At 43.0% G+C, this 19,157-nt stretch overlaps 1 protein-coding gene across 6 annotated transcripts in view; it reads left to right on the top strand.

Moving 5' to 3' along the window:
• LOC115162847 (fibroblast growth factor 12) overlaps window positions 1-12,396 on the top strand; it is a 135,904-nt gene extending 123,508 nt beyond the window's left edge. For all 6 annotated transcript variants that reach the window (XM_029714274.1, XM_029714273.1, XM_029714271.1 and 3 more), the window contains 2 exons: window positions 8,741-8,939; window positions 9,789-12,396. In XM_029714274.1, coding sequence (XP_029570134.1) covers window positions 8,741-8,939; window positions 9,789-9,934 — 345 coding nt within the window. In that variant the 3' untranslated portion in view covers window positions 9,935-12,396. The remainder of the gene's footprint in view (window positions 1-8,740; window positions 8,940-9,788) is intronic.
• The last annotated feature ends 6,761 nt before the right edge of the window (window positions 12,397-19,157 follow it).

The following is a 19,157-nucleotide window of genomic DNA, read 5'->3' as shown; positions in this document are numbered from 1 at the left end:
ACATGAACATGAATTCAAACGTATCTGTGTCCATTCATCATCATCAATAGTGTCTCCCAGGTCTTCCTCACAGTTTTGTTTGACATGTTTTGTGTCATCAGGAAAAGCCTCTATCAACCTTGGATACAGTTTTGAAATCAACTTGAGGTTTGTCAGACTGCCTTCAAATAGTTTCATTCTTTTAAGCTTCTTGCTTGTCCGGTGTTTGCTGCACAGAGAGAATAAAGTGTTGTATCTGTAAAAGTTCACCTCAGCGCCATCACAGACTGGATTTCCCTGGTTGCCTGACCCTGATGAGACCCCTGTCACCATCGGATCCTGCTCAGATGAGGCATGATAAAGAATTACCTTGGTGTACATTTATACATTATATTATCCAAGAATAGAATCAATGGTTCATTAATTGAAATGACCATTATTCCCAGATCCCAGACCGTAGTCTATCCATCAATTAAAGATGGAACTTTGTATCCATTCACTGATTGTTATAGCTAATATACTGCAAAATTCACCTGAACTCCGTAGACTGGTCTTCCTTTGCTGTCTGACCCTGCTGGGACACCTGTCACCACCTGATCCTGCTAAGACATGATGAGCATAGTATTGTGTACTTACTGTGCACCATGACAGTATAGCCTGTAGAGCTGTTTATACCATGTAAATGTGAAAAGTAGGGAATTTGCTAGGGAAACTGACCGATCAATAACGTTACATTGCTATACTGACTCTAATAAAAACTCACATTGTGCTGTCAAAAAAACATCAGAATATTGATCTTCAATCATTTGGCCTCTGGTTTCATTGTTTAATTCAGGTCTAGTGTGATTGAGGCAAAAATAATAGCTAAAGTTAATGAGCTAGCTAGCTAACGTTAGGCAGATTTTGGCTAGCTCTAATGGTACCTTAACCGATGAAAACTATCCAAGTTAATTTACTTCTGTTGAAACGGGACAAAAAGGCTAGAAAACATTTCCATACACATAACAGCTGTTAGATACAGCTACGTGACAGATAACTAGAGACTAGAGCTGAACTGGCTGTGGTAGCTACTAGCTAGCTAGTTCATTCTCTTCAGACAGAACTTCAGTCGAGAGGGGATGTTACTGTAGCTAACGTTACATGTCAGTTACACTACTAGCTCAGCACTGGGAATAAATACTTTTTTTCTGCTAAGTCAAACAGAAGTTACCTTGCCAGCTACATCAGTCAATTAAATTATAGCGAGTTTTGTCTCTGCTTGCTTTACATCTCAGAGACAAAGCACAACACACAAAGACAGCAGTTGCAGACAGCAGCACCATGCCTTTCAGAAGCTTTGCCTTCACACAGCCTGTCCGCACGCTCTGTGGTGTCCGTGCGGTCCTAAATCCAGCCGGCTGAAACTTCCAAACAGCCTACCTGACTTCTCTGAGGTGTCCGCATGGTCGGATGCCGCTTTTAGTATTACAGTGCAATGATAAAATTGGGGGGACAAAAATGCTATTTTAGAATGTGGGGGGGTCATGCCCACCCAGTCCCAAGTGAAAGTTGCGCCCTTGATGTTGACTATGATGTTAGCTAATTTGGTGACAACGATGTAGGCTGTGTGTAGAGGTTAGCGGTTATGGTATGGCATGGTCACAGACAGCTGTTGTATTGTGTACTGAAAAGGTGAGAGGAGGAGAGTCTGTAGGTGCAAGAACAAATTATACAATGAACAAATGATCATGGTGTTTGTATGTGACTGCTATGAAAGTGAACTGTGTTTGCGGTGATCAGGGATGTATTCATTCCGCCAATTCTGTTGAAAAACTTTTCTTAAACGGAAGCAAACGTAACGAAACAGGGATAAACATACCTGAATTTGTCCAATAGAAACTCTTGTTTGCAACTGTTGGACTAATTATTACACCATAGATCAGCTTGATGCAGGCAAGAGTGTGTCAGGTGGTATTGAATGTGTCACTGTCTGTCACCTTGATTACTCAATATTTTCTCTCGCCCTTTGCACCTAGGTTGTAAACTTTCATTCGTAGGGTAAATTGTAGCAACCTCCAATATGCTGTAATAGAAATAAGGCCATGCTCCTAAAAAAAATCCCTCATCTTAAACGTTACCGACCGCCACTGTAGACAATGTACGTTTTTATTAATTAATGTGAATTTATATCTGAATAGAGTGATCAAATCAAATTTATTTGTCACATACACATGGTTCGCAGGTGTTAATGCAAGTGTAGCGAGATGCTTGTGCTTCTAGTTCCGACCATGCAGTAATATCTAACAAGTAATCTACCAATTCCACAACAACTACCTTGTACACACAAGTGTAAAGGAATGAAGACGAATAGGTACATAAAAATATATAAATGAGTGATGGCCGAACGGCATAGGCAAGATGTAATAGATGGTATGGAGTACAGTATATACATATGAGATGAGTAATGTAGGTTATGAAAACATTATATAAAGTGGCATTGTTTATGGTGGCTAGTGATACATTACATCAGGATGGCAAGATGCAGTAGATGGTATAGAGTACAGTATATACATATGAGATGAATAATGTAGGTTATGACAACATTATATACAGTGGCATTGTTTAAAGTGGCTAGTGATACATCTAATTACATCAAGATGGCAAGATGCAGTAGATGGTATGGCATACAGTATATACAAATGAGATGAATAATGTAGGTTATGTAAACATTATCTAATTTAAATAATATAAAGTGGCAAGTGATAAGTAGATTACATCAATTTTCCCATTATTAAAGTGGCTTGAGTTGAGTCAGTATGTTGGCAGCAGCCACTCAATGTTAGTGATGGCTGTTTAACAGTCTGATGGCCTTGAGATAGAAGCTGTTTTTCAGTCTCTCGGTTCCAGCTTTGATGCACCTGTACTGACCTCGCCTTCTGGATGTTAGCGGGGTGAACAGGCAGTGGCTCAGGTGGTTGCTGTCCTTGATGATCTTTTTGGCCTTCCTGTGACATCGGGTGGTGTAGGTGTCCTGGAGGGCAGGTAGTTTGCAACCGGTGATGTGTTGTGCAGACCTCACTACCCTCTGGAGAGCCTTCCGGTTATGGGCGGAGCAGCTGCCGTACCAGGCGGTGATACAGCCCGACAGGATGCTCTCGATTGTGTGTCTGTAAAAGTTTGTGAGTGTTTTTGGTGACAAGCCGAATTTCTTCAGCCTCCTGAGGTTGAAGAGGTGCCGCTGTGCCTTCTTCACCACGCTGTCTGTGTGGGTGGACCATTTCAGTTTGTCTGTGATGTGTACGCCGAGGAACTTAAAACTCTCCACCCTCTCCACTACTGTCCCGTTAATGTAGATAGGGGGCTGCTCCCTCTGCTGTTTCCTGAAGTCCACGATCATTTACATTTTACATTTTAGTAATTTAGCAGACGCTCTTATCCAGAGCGACTTGCATACATTTCATAATTTTTTTCTCCGTACTGGTCCCTCGATCATCTTTTTTGTTTTGTTGACATTGAGTGCGAGGTTATTTTCCTGACACCACACTCCGAGGGCCCTCACCTCCCTGTAGGCCGTCTCGTCGTTGTTGGTAATCAAGCCTACCACTGTAGTGTCGTCTGCAAACTTGATGATTGAGTTGGATGCGTGCATGGCCACGCAGTTGTAGGTGAACAGGGAGTACAGAAGAGGGCTGAGAACGCACCCTTGTGGGGACCCAGTGTTGAGGATCAGCGGGGTGGAGATGTTGTTACCTACCCTCACCACCTGGGGGCAGCCGTCAGGAAGTCCAGGACCCAGTTGCACAGGGCGGGGTCGAGACCCAGGGTCTTGAGCTTAATGACGAGTGTGGAGGGTACTATGGTGTTAAATGCTGAGCTGTAATCGATGAACAGCATTCTTACATAGGTATTCCTCTTGTCCAGATGGGTTAGGGCAGTGTGCAGTGTGATGGCGATTGCATTGTCTGTGGACCTATTGGGTCGGTAAGCAAATTGGAGTGGGTCTAGGGTGTCAGGTAGGGTGGAGGTGATATGGTCCTTGACTAGTCTCTCAAAGCACTTCATAATGACGGAAGTGAGTGCTACAGGGCGGTAGTCATTTAGCTTAGTTACCTTAGATTTCTTGGGAACAGGAACAATGGTGGCCCTCTTGAAGCATGTGGGGACAGCAGACTGGGATAAGGATTGATTGAATATGTCTGTAAACACACCAGCCAGCTGGTCTGCGCATGCTCTGAGGACGCGGCCGGGGATGCCGTCTGGGCCTGCAGCCTTGCGAGGGTTAACACGTTTAAATGTTTTACTCACATTGGCTGCAGTGAAGGAGAGCCCGCAGGTTTTGGTAGCGAGCCGTGTTAGTGGCACTGTATTGTCCTCAAAGCGAGCAAAAAACTTGTTTAGTCTGTCTGGGAGCAAGGCATTGTGATCCGCGATGGGGCTGATTTTTCTTTTGTAGTCCATGATTGACTGTAGACTCTGCCACATACCTGTCGTGTCTGAGCCGTTGAATTGCGACTCCACTTTGTCTCTGTACTGACGCTTAGCTTGTTTGATTGCCTTGCGGAGGGAATAGCTACACTGTTTGTATTCGGTCATGTTTCCGGTCACTTTGCCCTGATTAAAAGCAGTGGTTCGCGCGTTCAGTTTTGCGAGAATGCTGCCATCAATCCACGGTTTCTGGTTGGGGAATGTTTTAATAGACGCTGTTGGTACGACATCACCGATGCACTTGTTAATGAACTCGCACACCGAGTCAGCGTATTCGTCAATGTTGTTGTTCGCAGCATTGCGGAACATATCCCAGTCCACGTGATCGAAGCAATCTTGAAGCGTGGAATCCGATTGGTCGGACCAGCGTTGAACAGACCTGAGGGCGGAAGCTTCCTGTTTTAGCTTCTGTCTATAGGCTGGGAGCAACAAAATGGAGTCGTGGTCAGCTTTTCCAAAGGGAGGGCGGGGGAGGGCCTTATATGCGTCGCGGAAGTTAGAATAACAGTGGTCTAGGGTTTGGCCCGCCCTGGTAGCACAACCGATATGCTGATAGAATTTGGGGAGCCTTGTTTTCAGATTAGCCTTGTTAAAATCCTTGGCTACAATAAATGCAGCCTCAGGATATGTGGTTCCCAGTTTACATAGAGTCCAATGAAGTTCATTCAGGGCCGTCGATGTGTCTGCTTATAATCGAAGAGGGTTATTTGGACAGCTTGGTAGATAATGCGGTCGGCATTTGATAATGAGGAATTCTAAGTCAGGTGAACGAAATGACTTGAGTTCCTGTATGTTGTTATGATCACATCTCATTAATCATAAGGCATACACCCCCACCCTTCTTCTTACCAGAGAGATGCTTGTTTCTGTCAGCGCGATGCGTGAAGAAACCAGGTGGCTGTACCGACTCGGATAGCGTGTCTCTAGTGAGCCATGTTTCCGTGAAACGAAGAACGTTACAGTCTCGGATGTCTCTCTGGAATGCTACCCTTGCTCGGATTTCGTCTACCTTGTTGTCAAGAGACTGGACATTGGCGAGTAGTATGCTCGGGAGCGGTGCGCGATGTGCTCGTCTACGGAGCCTGACCAGAAGACCGCTCCGCCTGCCCCTTCTTCTGCGGCACCGTTGTTTTGGCTCGCCGGCTGGGATCCGATCCATTGTGGTGGGCCAAACAGTGGATGCGCTTCGGGAAAGTCGTATTTCTGGTCGTAATGTTGGTGAATTGACGTTGCTCTTATATCCAATAGTTCCTCCCGACTATATGTAGTAAAACCTAAGATTACCTGGGGTAACAATGTAAGAAATAACACATAAAAAAGCAAAATACTGCATAGTTTCCTAGGAACACGAAGCGAGGCAGCCATCTTTGTTGGCGCTGGAAGTAAGATACGCCGGATAGTAAGATGATCTGGGTTGGGTGGTCAGATGGTGATATAAAAAGCCATGACCCTTGACTAAAGTTCACTGTCTATTTCGTTGCATGTAGCCTTCTACTATATTCTCTACTTTTTCTTTTCCATCCCTCAATTTCCCACTGCTCTCCCTCCCTCTCTTCTCCCACTGTCCTCCATGCTGTCTTCCTCACAAAAACATCCCTTGGAGCTCTAGGAAACATTACCATCTGCTGAAATAATGGAGGGGTGATGGTAGAGATAATGTTGTCAAATTGAATTTCAGGAAACATTAAACAGGGCTGTCTCTGTCTTTTCGTCCATATCTACAGCATGTGTCAGGTGTGTGTGTGTGTGTGTGTGTGTGTGTGTGTGTGTGTGTGTGTGTGTGTGTGTGTGTGTGTGTGTGTGTGTGTGTGTGTGTGTGTGTGTGTGTGTGTGTGTGTGTGTGTGTGTACACACTACTTGAGGTGTTTTGTGCTCTGATTAATCACATTCTCCACCCTGTCCACCTGTGCACAGCTCGAGGGTACTATGACACAATGGCAGTTTCATCCAATTCCAAGGCCTGAAAAAAAGGAAAAATCTAGACCAAATGTTACTCTATGTAGTAAGACGTACACTCTTAGAAAACAATCGTTCCAAAAGGGTTATTTGGCTGTCCCAATAGGATAACCCTTTTTGGGTCCAGGTTGAACTATTTTGGGTTCCATGTAGAACCTTTTCTGAAAAGGGTCCTACATGGAACCCAAAAGGGTTCTACCTGGAACCAAAGAGGGTTTCTTCAAATGGGGACAGCCGACGTACCCTTTTAGGTTCCAGATAGCACCTTTTTTTCTAAGAGTGTAGGATCTTCTAGAGGTCGTCTTGAAACTATTCTGCAAAAATTTCACCATTGTATTGGATTTTATACATAACCAACCCTTAATACCCAGTGGATGGGGATGTGGGGAGGATGTGCTCATTGTGATGTCTGGATGTAATGTAATGTAATCATAGCAAACACCCATAGCCCATCCTCCTAATTTCTTACATCAACAGCCTCCACTGGTAACCCCCCTTCAGGCAAAAACCTGACATACAGTGCATTAGGAAAGTATTCAGATCCCTTTTTCTTATTTTAAAATTAATCAAATAATTTTTTTCCCTCATTCATCTACACACAATACCCCATAATGACAAAGCAAAAACGTTTTTTTTTTTTTACATTTTGCAAGTGTATTACAGAAAAAAACGGAAATATCACATTTACATAAGTATTCAGACCCTTTACTCAGTACTTTGTTGAAGCACCTTTGGGAGCGATTACAGCCTCGAGTCTTCTTGGGTATGACGCTGCAAGCTTGGCACACCTGTATTTGGGGAGTTTCTCCAATTCTTCTCTGCAGATCCTCTCAAGCTCTGTCAGGTTGGATGGGGAGCGTCGCTGCACAGCTATTTTCAGGTCTCTCTAGAAATGTTTGATCGGGTTCTAGTCCGGGCTCTGGCTGGGCCACTCAAGGACATTCAGAGACTTGTCCCCGAAGCCACTCCTGCGTTGTCTTGACTGTGTGCTTAGTGTTGTTGTCTCGTTGGAAGGTGAACCTTCGCCCCAGTCTGAAGTCCTGAGCGTTCTGGAGCAGGTTTTCATCAACGATCTCTCTGTACTTTGCTCCATTCATCTTTCCCTCGATCCTGACTAGTCTCCCGCTGAAAAACATCCCCACAGCATGATGCTGCCACCACCATCCTTCACCGTAGGGATGGTACCAGGTTTCCTCCAGACGTGACGCTTGGCTTTCAGGCCAAATAGTTCAATCTTGATTTCATCAGACCAGAGAATCTTGTATCTCATAGTCTGAGAGTCCTTTAGGTGCCTTTTTGCAAGTACCAAGCGGGCTGTCATTTGCCTTTTTACTGAGGAGTGGCTTCCATCTGGCCACTCTACCATGAAGGCTTGATTGGTGGAATGCTGCAGAGATGGTTGTCATTCTGGAAGGTTCTCGCATTTCCACAAAGGAACTCTGGAGCTCTGTCAGAGTGACCATCAAGTTCTTAGTCACCTCCCCGACCAAGGCCCTTCTACCCCGATTGCTCAGTTTGGCCGGACGGCCAGCTCTAGGAAGAGTCTTGGTGGTACCGAACTCCTTCCATTTAAGAATGACGGAGGTCACTGTGTTCTTGGGGACCTTCAATGCTACAGACATTTTTTGGTCCCCTTCCCCAGATCTCTGTCTCAACACAATCCTGGCTCGGAGCTCTACGGACAATTCCTTCGACCTCATGTCATGGTTTTTGCTCTGACATGCACTGTCAACTGTGGGACCTTATATAGACAGGTGTGTGCCCTTCCAAATCATGTCCAATCAATTGAATTTACCACAGGTGGACTCCAATCAAGTTGTAGAAACATCTCAAGGATGATCAATGGAAACAGGATGTACCTGAGCTCAATTTCGAGTCTTATAACAAATGGTCTGAATACTTATGTAAATAAGGTATTTTTGATATAATTTTTAATACATTTTCTAAAATTAATAAAAACCTGTTTTCACTTTGCCATTATGGGGTACTGTGTGTAGATTGATGAGGAAACACGTTTATTTAATCAATTTTAGAACAAGGATGTAACGAAACAAAATGTGGAAAAGAACAAGGGGTCTGAATACTTTCCGAATGCACTGCAACTTAAAATGAATGTCCAGTTTTGGTTAATATTCATTTTACTTGTCAAAAAACTCGAATTCTACTTGAAATAAACAAAACCTTGAAATCCTGTCACTGATTGGTTAAAATTAGTGTTCGTTGACAACTTTTTGCCTTTTCAACTAAGAATTCCATTGATGTTCGACAAATTTTAAACCGGTGGGCTAGATCTTTGAACACTGTACTACCTGATCTCAAGCGTTGTCTCTTTGTTCCTCAGGACTTGTTCACAGTAGAGGCGAAATTCAAGGAGTCTGTGTTTGAGAACTACTATGTCATCTACTCGTCGACGCTGTTCCGGCAGCACGAGTCTGGCAGGGCCTGGTACCTGGGCCTCAACAAGGACGGCGTTGTTATGAAGGGCAACCGGGTGAAGAAGACCAAGCCTTCCTCACACTTTGTGCCCAGACCCATCGAAGGTGAGACCGAAACACCGTCTGGCTGCCAGCCAGCCACACTCAGGGCTGGATTCAAATGCAACACCTGCCATAAGTCAAGTCAAGGTTTATTTAAAGTGCATTTAATAGGAGTCATAACACACTTTTCAAGCCATAGCTATGTTTGTATCTGTTTATAAATGACCCAGCAGGCCAAAATTGTCATGGGACATTATAACGACATATTCTGTTTGGAGTAATGTCAGATTGCCAGATTACAAGAATTCTGTTTGTTTGAGAAGACCTCAATGTGCCTTTGATAGATTTGAGTCCTCAGACACAGGTACCCAGATAATCCATTCAAGTTTGAGAAGCTAAATTACTTCCTCGGTACTGGGAGGCAGGTTTAGGGTCAATTCATGCAATTCAGGAAGTGATCTGAATTTTAAATGTTTTAAATAAATAGGTTCTTATTTTCAGTTTATTGACAAATCATTGAAAATAGTTTTTTTTAAATTAAATTATCGAATTGGAATTTCAGTTTATTTTTTGAGTTGACTGACTTCAATTCAAATTGACCCCAACCCTGCTGGAGGACAAATAGGTTCTAATGTTGTGTGTGTTTGAACTAAACTAACTCTAAACTAATGCTTAATCTCTCAATTCATCTCCTCTGTTTTTTGTCTCTCTCGCTTACCTCCTTTATCTCCCCTGCTCTCTCTCTTTCTCTCTCTCTTGTCTTGTCTCTCTCCCCTCCCTTCTCTCCCCTCCTGCTCTCTCCTATATCTCTTTACTGTATAAATATTCCATCTCTCTCTCACTCCTCTTCACTCTCTACCTCCATCTCTCTCTTTTTTTCTCACTTGCCCCCCTCCCCCGCCCTTTCTTCAGTTTGCATGTACAAAGAGCCATCGCTGCATGACATCGAGGAGAAGGGACGCTCACGAAAAAACTCAGGAACTGAGGCTCCCGCTCTCCTGAACGGAGGAGAAAAAATGGTGGGGCAGAACTCCACAGAGCAGGATGGTGGCTCATAGCCTGCACATCGCCCCACGTATTTCTTACACCTTGTTCAACGACAACAACAACGACGATAAACAACGACAACAAACAACAACAACAAAAATAGAAGAAAATAAATACAATTATGAAATTCTTGCCTGTGAAATATTTTAGAAAAAAAGGGAGAAAATATTTTTAAATCAGGACATTGAATTGACATTTTATGCAAAAGCCTGATATGAGTGTGGCACCAGGGAGTTCGTCCTCCTCATCATGACAATGTCAATGTTTCAAAGTCAAGCTCTAAAATAAGCTTTAAACCATGGTAGTTCACACACGTTGATTTTTTGAATGCAACAGCACTTTCACTTACTACTTTGTGTTGTTAGAATCATGAATAAGCATTGTATTGTAATTGATTTAGGGCTTCATTCAAAAAGATCAGCTTTAGTCGACATCCTCATAGCAGTTGTTTTGGCGGTGTCGGAGGTGGAACTGCGTTAGAGCTGTCAAATCGACAAGAGGCTCCTGGCATTATACCTAAAACAGACATTGCCGTTTAAGAGAAACGTTCGAACACTGGAATGTGAGATGTAATTTACACCTCGATTAGGCTGATCCTCATCATTTTGTTTTAAATTTGAGCGTCATTATATCTATATAGCCTACACTTTCTCGTTCTAAACTTGGGTGTGGCTTCGTGACAATGATCAAGAGCAGCTGCTCACAGATTTGACAGCTCCAATGCAGTTACACCTCAGAGACCGCCAAAACATTAGCTATGCGGGTGTCGGCTATCGCCGGTTAACGCTTGATCTGATTGAATCTAGGCCTAAGACTCTTTCCCCTCTCCCTCCTATCATTACTATAGTTTTCCTTTTGGGTTGGGGAAGGGGGGTCATGGATGGGGTAAAGGCAGGGGTTTGGCACGGGGAGGTTCGAGGGTCTCTTCTGCAGACACTGCCGTCAGAGGGGAATAGGCGTGTATCACGAATCCTGCTCTCTGATTTGCTATGATGCTCTCATGGGGAAGGGGACGGGCAAGGGGTATCACTGGGGTAGGGGGGGTCACTGTACTTCACAGTACCAGTCATCTGTTGGGCTTGATGGAGTTAGCTACCTTTCCAACATTAGGCTGGTCACATGGTACAGTTTAGTATTATTGTTAGCCACTTGAGCTGATAGTGCAGCCACTGTTCTCCTGCACTCACAGAGCAGTCACATGCCGTGGTCAAGATGTCTGGGGTGCAGTCACGCTGTCCAGAATTTTCTGTAAGACGGACATGTAGAGTTCTGATACTGCACATTGTACAGTAGTGAAGGGGTACACAGATGTTTTTTACGCCAAGAAACATTGTATGAAATTCTGAAAAGGAAGTATTGTTATTGGTGTGCTCCTTTTTAAAAATAGTTTGCTACACTAAAAAGCGTTTGATCAAAAGATCCAGACAATGATTTGAATGTGAGAGATGTGATGGACACACTTGAAGGATCCTGAATGAGGGGACAGCTAGGGCTAACGAGAGCGGTCAAAGGTCAAACCCTGATGTCATGATACTTACTGCTGTCATCATAACCTGAGTTCCACACCCAGGTATACCTTCAGACATCATCCAGGAAGTCCTTCATATTTCAGTGGGACCTCCACTTATTATAGCAATCTAGATTTTTGTGAGTTCTGCTAAAAGCACAGACTGCTTTCTCGACCATCCAAATCATACAATGTGTCATTGTATAAACCTCAGCATTCCTGTGTGATAAGTTGCACTACTGGGAATCTGTTATACACTGCCCTGATTCATTGTAGACTCTGGATCCACTGCTGGGAATATCTATACGCACTGCCCTATATCCTATTGTCTTATTATCTCTTTACTTATCACAGTTAAACTCATCATGACTCGGGTCAACCAACACTGGAGGAGAATTTTTAGATATGTTTAAATTAGCCTATCAAGGAATCATGAGGTCTAAGAAGTCTCTGATTGGCTGCTGTGCTGAAGGAGGCCCGGCCTGAAAGCGGGTTCCCCCCTGAATTTTCTTTGTGTAAATTGGTGATTTTGCATTTAATTGGTGTGCTACTCCACAAGGGAGAGAAATTATCCAATCACTCCTCAGAGAAGTCTTCCATTGGGGAAAATGACACCAGCACTAGGACTAGTTGTGTTGGAGAGTTGGGTCATTGATATGAGGTCAGGTCCATGGCATACAGGCAATGAATGGTATGGGGGCAAAAAGAGCCCTGACTAAATGTGTACCGGTGTGTTGGGATATCTCATCAAGGAGGTAGGCCCTTTGTCGATCTCAACCTGACCATGTAGGGTAAAACTGAAGGGTGCGATTAATGCCATATTTACGGTAAATGGTCTTTCTATGTGTTTGCTAATGTTTGCACCTTTATTGAAACACCGTCATATGCATAATATAATAGAAAAACATTGCAAATAAACAGCAGGATGAAAAATATAACTGAACAATAAAAAATAATGATACCAAACCTCAGTCTCTTTGGCATTTTATTGCTCCTGTAGTTTAAACAGGAGTCTGACTATTGAATGTCTTTGATCTGACACACCCACTGAATTTGATGAATATACACTATGGAAGTTTAATTGCTAAATGTTCACGTAAAATGTCTTGAATGTTGATTCATGAATATAATGTAATATTAATCCATTTCCTATCATGAAACTACTCTACTACAAGTCATTAGTTTTAGGCAAACAAGGTAATTGGGTAATATGCTGGACAATATTGTAGTGAAGTAATATTTGATATGTATGCATATTATACAGTGCCTTCGGAAAGTATTCAGACCCCCTTGACTTTTTCCACATTTTGTTACGCTACAGCCTTATTCTAGATGTATTAAATAAAACAAATCCAATCTACACACAATACCCCATAATGACAAAGCGACAACAGGTTTTTATACATTTTTGCAAATGTATAAAAAAAAAAATAACAGAATATATCATTTACATAAATAATCAGACCATTTGCTATGAGACTTGAAATTGAGCTCCAGTGCATCCTGTTTCCATTGATCATCCTTGATTTGAGTCCACCTGTGGTATATTCAATTGATTTATATGATCCCGTGTGGCTCAGTTGGTAGAGCATGGTGTTTGCAACGCCAGGGTTGTGGGTTCGATTCCCACGGGGAACCAGTACGGAGAAAAAAAATGTATGAAATGTATGCATTCACTACTGTAAGTCGCTCTGGATAAGAGCGTCTGCTAAATGACTAAAATGGACATGATTTGGAAAGGCACACACCTGTCTATATAAGGTCCCGCCATGAGGACCAAGCCATGAGGTTGAAGGAATTGTCCGCAGAGCTATGAAACAGTATTATGTCGAGGCACAAATCTGGGGAAGGGTATCAAAAAAGGTCTGCAGCATTGAAGGTCCCCAAGAACACAGTGGCCTCTGTCATTCTTAATACTTATGTACTTTTTAAAATAAGGCTGTAACGTAACAAAATGTGGAAAAAGTTAAGGGGTCTGAAAGACTATCTGAAGTTACTGTATACTCCTCACATGCGACTTGTAAGAAGACTAAACAATTAGCCCATTAAATGAATTATATTTCTCCATAAAGATAATACAGCAATATGCCAGAGGCTATAGTTAACCATGTGCAATCAAGTATTATGTGTTTAGCTGACTAAGATCAAGGAATGGTCATGAGGATTGTCTATATCAAAGGCACAAAGCTTAAGATACAAGGCATTAAAAAACATTATTCTAAGCATGACCAGAGAGGGAGAGAGAGAGAGAGTCAAAGAAACCATGGCTTGTGCCATGGCCAATAGCTCAGAGAGGGAGAGAGATAGAGAGTGTAGGTATCTCACCAGTGCAGGTTAGGAACAAAAAAGAGAAAATTAATATAAGACTCTATAACATTTGAGTTGATTGGATTCCAAATCTGAGATGTTTACCAATAGCATTACTGTAAAGTTAACCTCCAATCAGATATCAGAACTACAGACCTGTAAAGACTTTTGCTACCCAAAAGTGTGACGAGGGTGTTGGCAAGACAACACAAAGGATATCCTTGCATACAGTTGATTAGAGTCATTTCAGGGGCTCCAATTGGAGTCACTACAATATTAGGGGAGTCCTTTTGGCTCAAGAACACACCAAGAGGCAAAAATGATGTGTAGTTTCTTTAATATTACACTCCAAAGTTGTAAAATGTCCCAGGCCTATTGTTTCGTAGAGCCACAGGATGACTGATTTAAGGAATATATATATACACTGCTCAAAAAAATAAAGGGAACACTTAAACAACACATCCTAGATCTGAATGAAATAAATAATCTTATTAAATACTTTTTTCTTTACATAGTTGAATGTGCTGACAACAAAATCACACAAAAATAATCAATGGAAATCCAATTTATCAACCCATGGATGTCTGGATTTGGAGTCACACTCAAAATTAAAGTGGAAAACCACACTACAGGCTGATCCAACTTTGATGTAATGTCCTTAAAACAAGTCAAAATGAGGCTCAGTAGTGTGTGTGGCCTCCACGTGCCTGTATGACCTCCCTACAACGCCTGGGCATGCTCCTGATGAGGTGGCGGATGGTCTCCTGAGGGATCTCCTCCCAGACCTGGACTAAAGCATCCGCCAACTGCTGGACAGTCTGTGGTGCAACGTGGCGTTGGTGGATGGAGCGAGACATGATGTCCCATATGTGCTCAATTGGATTCAGGTCTGGGGAACGGGCGGGCCAGTCCATAGCATCAATGCCTTCCTTTTGCAGGAACTGCTGACACACTCCAGCCAGATGAGGTCTAGCATTGTCTTGCATTAGGAGGAACCCAGGGCCAACCGCACCAGCATATGGTCTCACAAGGGGTCTGAGGATCTCATCTCGGTACCTAATGGCAGTCAGGCTACCTCTGGCGAGCACATGGAGGGCTGTGCGGCCCCCCAAAGAAATGCCACCCCACACCATGACTGACCCACCGCCAAACCGGTCATGCTGGAGGATGTTGCAGGCAGCAGAACATTCACCACGGCGTCTCCAGACTCTGTCACGTCTGTCACGTGCTCAGTGTGAACCTGCTTTCATCTGTGAAGAGCACAGGGCGCCAGTGGCGAATTTGCCAATCTTGGTGTTCTCTGGCAAATGCCAAACGTCCTGCACGGTGTTGGGCTGTAAGCACAACCCCCACCTGTGGACGTCGGGCCCTCATACCACCCTCATGGAGTCTGTTTCTGACCGTTTGAGCAGACACATGCACATTTGTGGCCTGCTGGAGGTCATTTTGCAGGGCTCTGGCAGTGCTCCTCCTGCTCCTCCTTGCACAAAGGAGGAGGTAGCGGTCCTGCTGCTGGGTTGTTGCCCTCCTACGGCCTCCTCCACGTCTCCTGAAGTACTGGCCTGTCTCCTGGTAGCGCCTCCATGCTCTGGACACTACGCTGACAGACACAGCAAACCTTCTTGCCACAGCTCGCATTGATGTGCCATCCTGGATGAGCTGCACTACCTGAGCCACTTGTGTGGGTTGTAGACTCCGTCTCATGCTACCACTAGAGTGAAAGCACCGCCAGCATTCAAAAGTGACCAAAACATCAGCCAGGAAGCATAGGAACTGAGAAGTGGTCAGTGGTCACCACCTGCTGAACCACTCCTTTATTGGGGGTGTCTTGCTAATTGCCTATAATTTACACCTGTTGTCTATTCCATTTGCACAACAGCATGTGAAATTTATTGTCAATCAGTGTTGCTTCCTAAGTGGACAGTTTGATTTCACAGAAGTGTGACTGACTTGGAGTTGCATTGTGTTATTTAAGTGTTCCCTTTATTTTTTTTGAGCAGTGTATATATATATGTGTATATATATATATGTGTGTGAATATATATATATGCCTCTCTTAAAGGCCAATTTAATGATCTGTCTACCAACGAAATGGAATTTTATTTTTATTTCACCTTTATTTAACCAGGTAGGCAAGTTGAGAACAAGTTCTCATTTACAATTGCGACCTGGCCAAGATAAAGCAAAGCAGTTCGACAACATACAAAAACACAGAGTTACACATGGAGTAAAACAACATACAATCAATGATGCAGTAGAAAAAAATAAGACTATATACAATGTGAGCAAATGATGTGAGATAATGGAGGTAAAGGCAAAAAAATGCCATGGTGGCAAAGTAAATAAAGTATGGCAAGAAAAAACACTGGAATGGTAGATTTGTAGTTTGAAGAAAGTTAAAAGTTAAAATATAAATAATATGGTGCAAAGGAGCAAAATAAATAAAATAAATAAATACAGTAGGGGAAAAGGTAGTAGTTTGGGCTCAATTAAAGATGGGCTATGTACAGGTGCAGAGATCTGTGAGCTGCTCTGACAGCTGGTGCTTAAAGCTAGTGAGGGAGATAAGTGTTTCCAGTTTTAGAGATTTTTGTAGTTCGTTCCAATCATTGGCAGCTGAGAACTGGAAGGAGAGACGACCAAAGGAGGAGTTGGCTTTAGGGGTGACCAGAGAGATATACCTGCTGGAGCGCGTGCCACAGGTGGGTGCTGCTATGGTGACCAGTGAGCGGAGATAAGGGGGGACTTTACCTAGCAGGGTCTTGTAGATGACCTGGAGCCAATGTGTTTGGCGACGATGATGAAGTGAAGGCCAGCCAACGAGAGCATACAGGTCGCAGTGGTGGGTTGTATATGGGGCTTTGGTGACAAAACGGATGGCACTGTGATAGACTGCATCCAGCTTGTTGAGTAGGGTATTGGAGGCTATTTTGTAAATGACATCGCCGAAGTCGAGGATTGGTAGGATGGTCAGTTTTACAAGGGTATGTTTGGCAGCATGAGTGAAGGATGCTTTGTTGCGAAATAGGAAGCCAATTCTAGATTTCACTTTGGATTGGAGATGATTGATGTGAGTCTGGAAGGAGAGTTTACAGTCTAACCAGACACCTAGGTATTTGTAGTTGTCCACAAATTCTAAGTTAGAACCGTCCAGAGAAGTTATGCTGGATGGGCGGGCAGGTGCAGGCAGCGATCGGTTGAAGAGCATGCATTTAGTTTTACTTGTGTTTAGGAGCAGTTGGAGACCACGGAAGGAGAGTTGAATGGCATTGAAGCTCGTCTGGAGGGTTGTTAACACAGTGTCCAAAGAAGGGCCAGAAGTATACAGAATGGTGTCGTCTGCGTAGAGGTGGATAATCCTGGAATAATCCTGGAATAATCCTGTTTACAGGGGCAATCAGCACTTGCTACATCCATTTTTGGACTTGATATGTACCCATTGATTCTTGGAGAATATAATATATAAATGCCTCATGAGCTTCGTTCAACTGTTTTTTGCTTGGGCTACGTCTCAATATGCTGCATCCGCCTATGTCGGCCTTTCGAATCTGCAGTGGAAAGTGGAAGAACTACAGGGCTGTTTGTTAGACCATGAGACATCCCGAAAATCGGTCTTCTCACGAAAATGTCTGTGGTGTTAATATGACCACTCGATGGAAAGGTGAGATTCGACACCCACAAGTGTCACGGGACTCATCTGAAGGTAACCCACACAATTGAATGGAAGTATGGAGGTACAGTGCCTTCAGAAAGTATTCATATCCCCTTGATTTTTTCCACATTTTGTTGTTACAGCCTGAATTCAAAATGGATTAAATTGTTGTTTTTTTTCTCACCCACACAATACACCATAATGACAAAGTGAAAACATGTTTTGCAAATGTATTGAGCTCTGTCAAATTGGTTGTTGATCATTGCTAGACAACCATTTTTAGATCTTGCCATAGATTTTCAAGTAGATTTAAGTCAAAACTGCAACTCGGCCGCTCAGGAACATTCACTGTCTTCTTGGTAATCCACTCCGGTATAGAATTGGCCTAGTGTTTTAGGTTATTGTCCTGCTCAAATGTGAATTAATCTCCCAGTGTCTGGTGGAGTGCAGACTGAACCAGGTTTTCCTAGAGGATTTTTACCTGTGCTTAGCTCCATTCCATGTATTTTTTATCCAGAAAACTCCCCAGTTAACGATTACAAGCACACCCATAACATGATGCATCCACCACTATGCTTGAAAATATGAAGAGTGGTACTCAGTAATGCGTGATAATTTGCCCCAAACATAAGACTTTGTATTCAGACAAAAAGTTCATTGCTTTGACACATTTTTTGCAGTATTACTTTAGTTCCTTGTTACAAACAGGATGCATATTTGTATTCTGTACAGGTTTCCTTCTTTTCACTCAGTGAATTGGGTTAGTATTGTGGAGTAACTACAATGCTGTAGTTTTCTCCTATCACAGCCATTAAACTCGTAATAGTTTTAAAGTCACCATTGGCCTCATAGTGAAATCCTTTCCGGCAACTGAGTTAGGAAGGACGCCTGTATCTTTGTAATGACTGAGTTTATTGATGCACCATCTGAAGTGTAATTAATAACTTCACCATGCTCAAAGGGATATTTAATGTCTGTTTTTTTTTAAATCTACCAATAAGTGCCCTTCTTTGCAAGGCATTAGAAAACCTCCCTGGTTTTTGAGGTTGAATCTGTGTTTGAAATTCACTGCTCGAATTGAGGGACTTTACAGATAATTGTATGTGTGGTGTACAAAGATGAGGTAGTCATTCAAAAATCCTTTAAACTCTATTATTGCACACAGAGTAAGTCCATGCAACTTATTATGTGACTTGTTAGGCAAATTCCAAATCAAATAGATAAATGGTCCATGATATGACCATCTTAAAGCAATTCCCAAAGGATTAGACTTTTAGGGGTTTTAAGAAAGAGTGAGATAATGCAAGGAATGGGGCAGATGATAGCGCTTCTGTACTATTTGTTTGCAATTAGTTCATAGAGGAAATGGAAAGAACTGTAAAATACTAGTCGTACATTGAGTGTACAAAACATTAGGAACACCTTCCTAATATTGAGTTGCTCCCCTTTGTCCCTCAGAACAGCCTCAATTCATCAGGGCGTGGACTCTACAAGGTGTTGAAAGCATTCCACAGGGATGCTGGCCCATGTTGACTCCAATGCTTCCCACAGTTGTGCCAAGTTGGCTGGATGTGCTTTGGGGGTGGGCAATTCTAGACACACACAGGAAACTGTTGAGTGTGAAAAACCCAACAGCATTACAGTTCTTGACACACTCAAACCGGTGCGCTTGGGACCTACTACCATACCCTGTTCAAAGGCACTTAATATCCATGTCTCAATTGTCTCAAGGCTTAAAAATCCTTATTTAACCTGTCTTCTCCCATTC

The sequence above is a fragment of the Salmo trutta genome, chromosome 26, assembly GCF_901001165.1.
Source record: "Salmo trutta chromosome 26, fSalTru1.1, whole genome shotgun sequence".
Taxonomy (NCBI): Eukaryota; Metazoa; Chordata; class Actinopteri; order Salmoniformes; family Salmonidae; genus Salmo; species Salmo trutta.
Note: the sequence above shows the minus strand (reverse complement) of the source record. Positions and strands in the feature narration are given on the sequence as shown.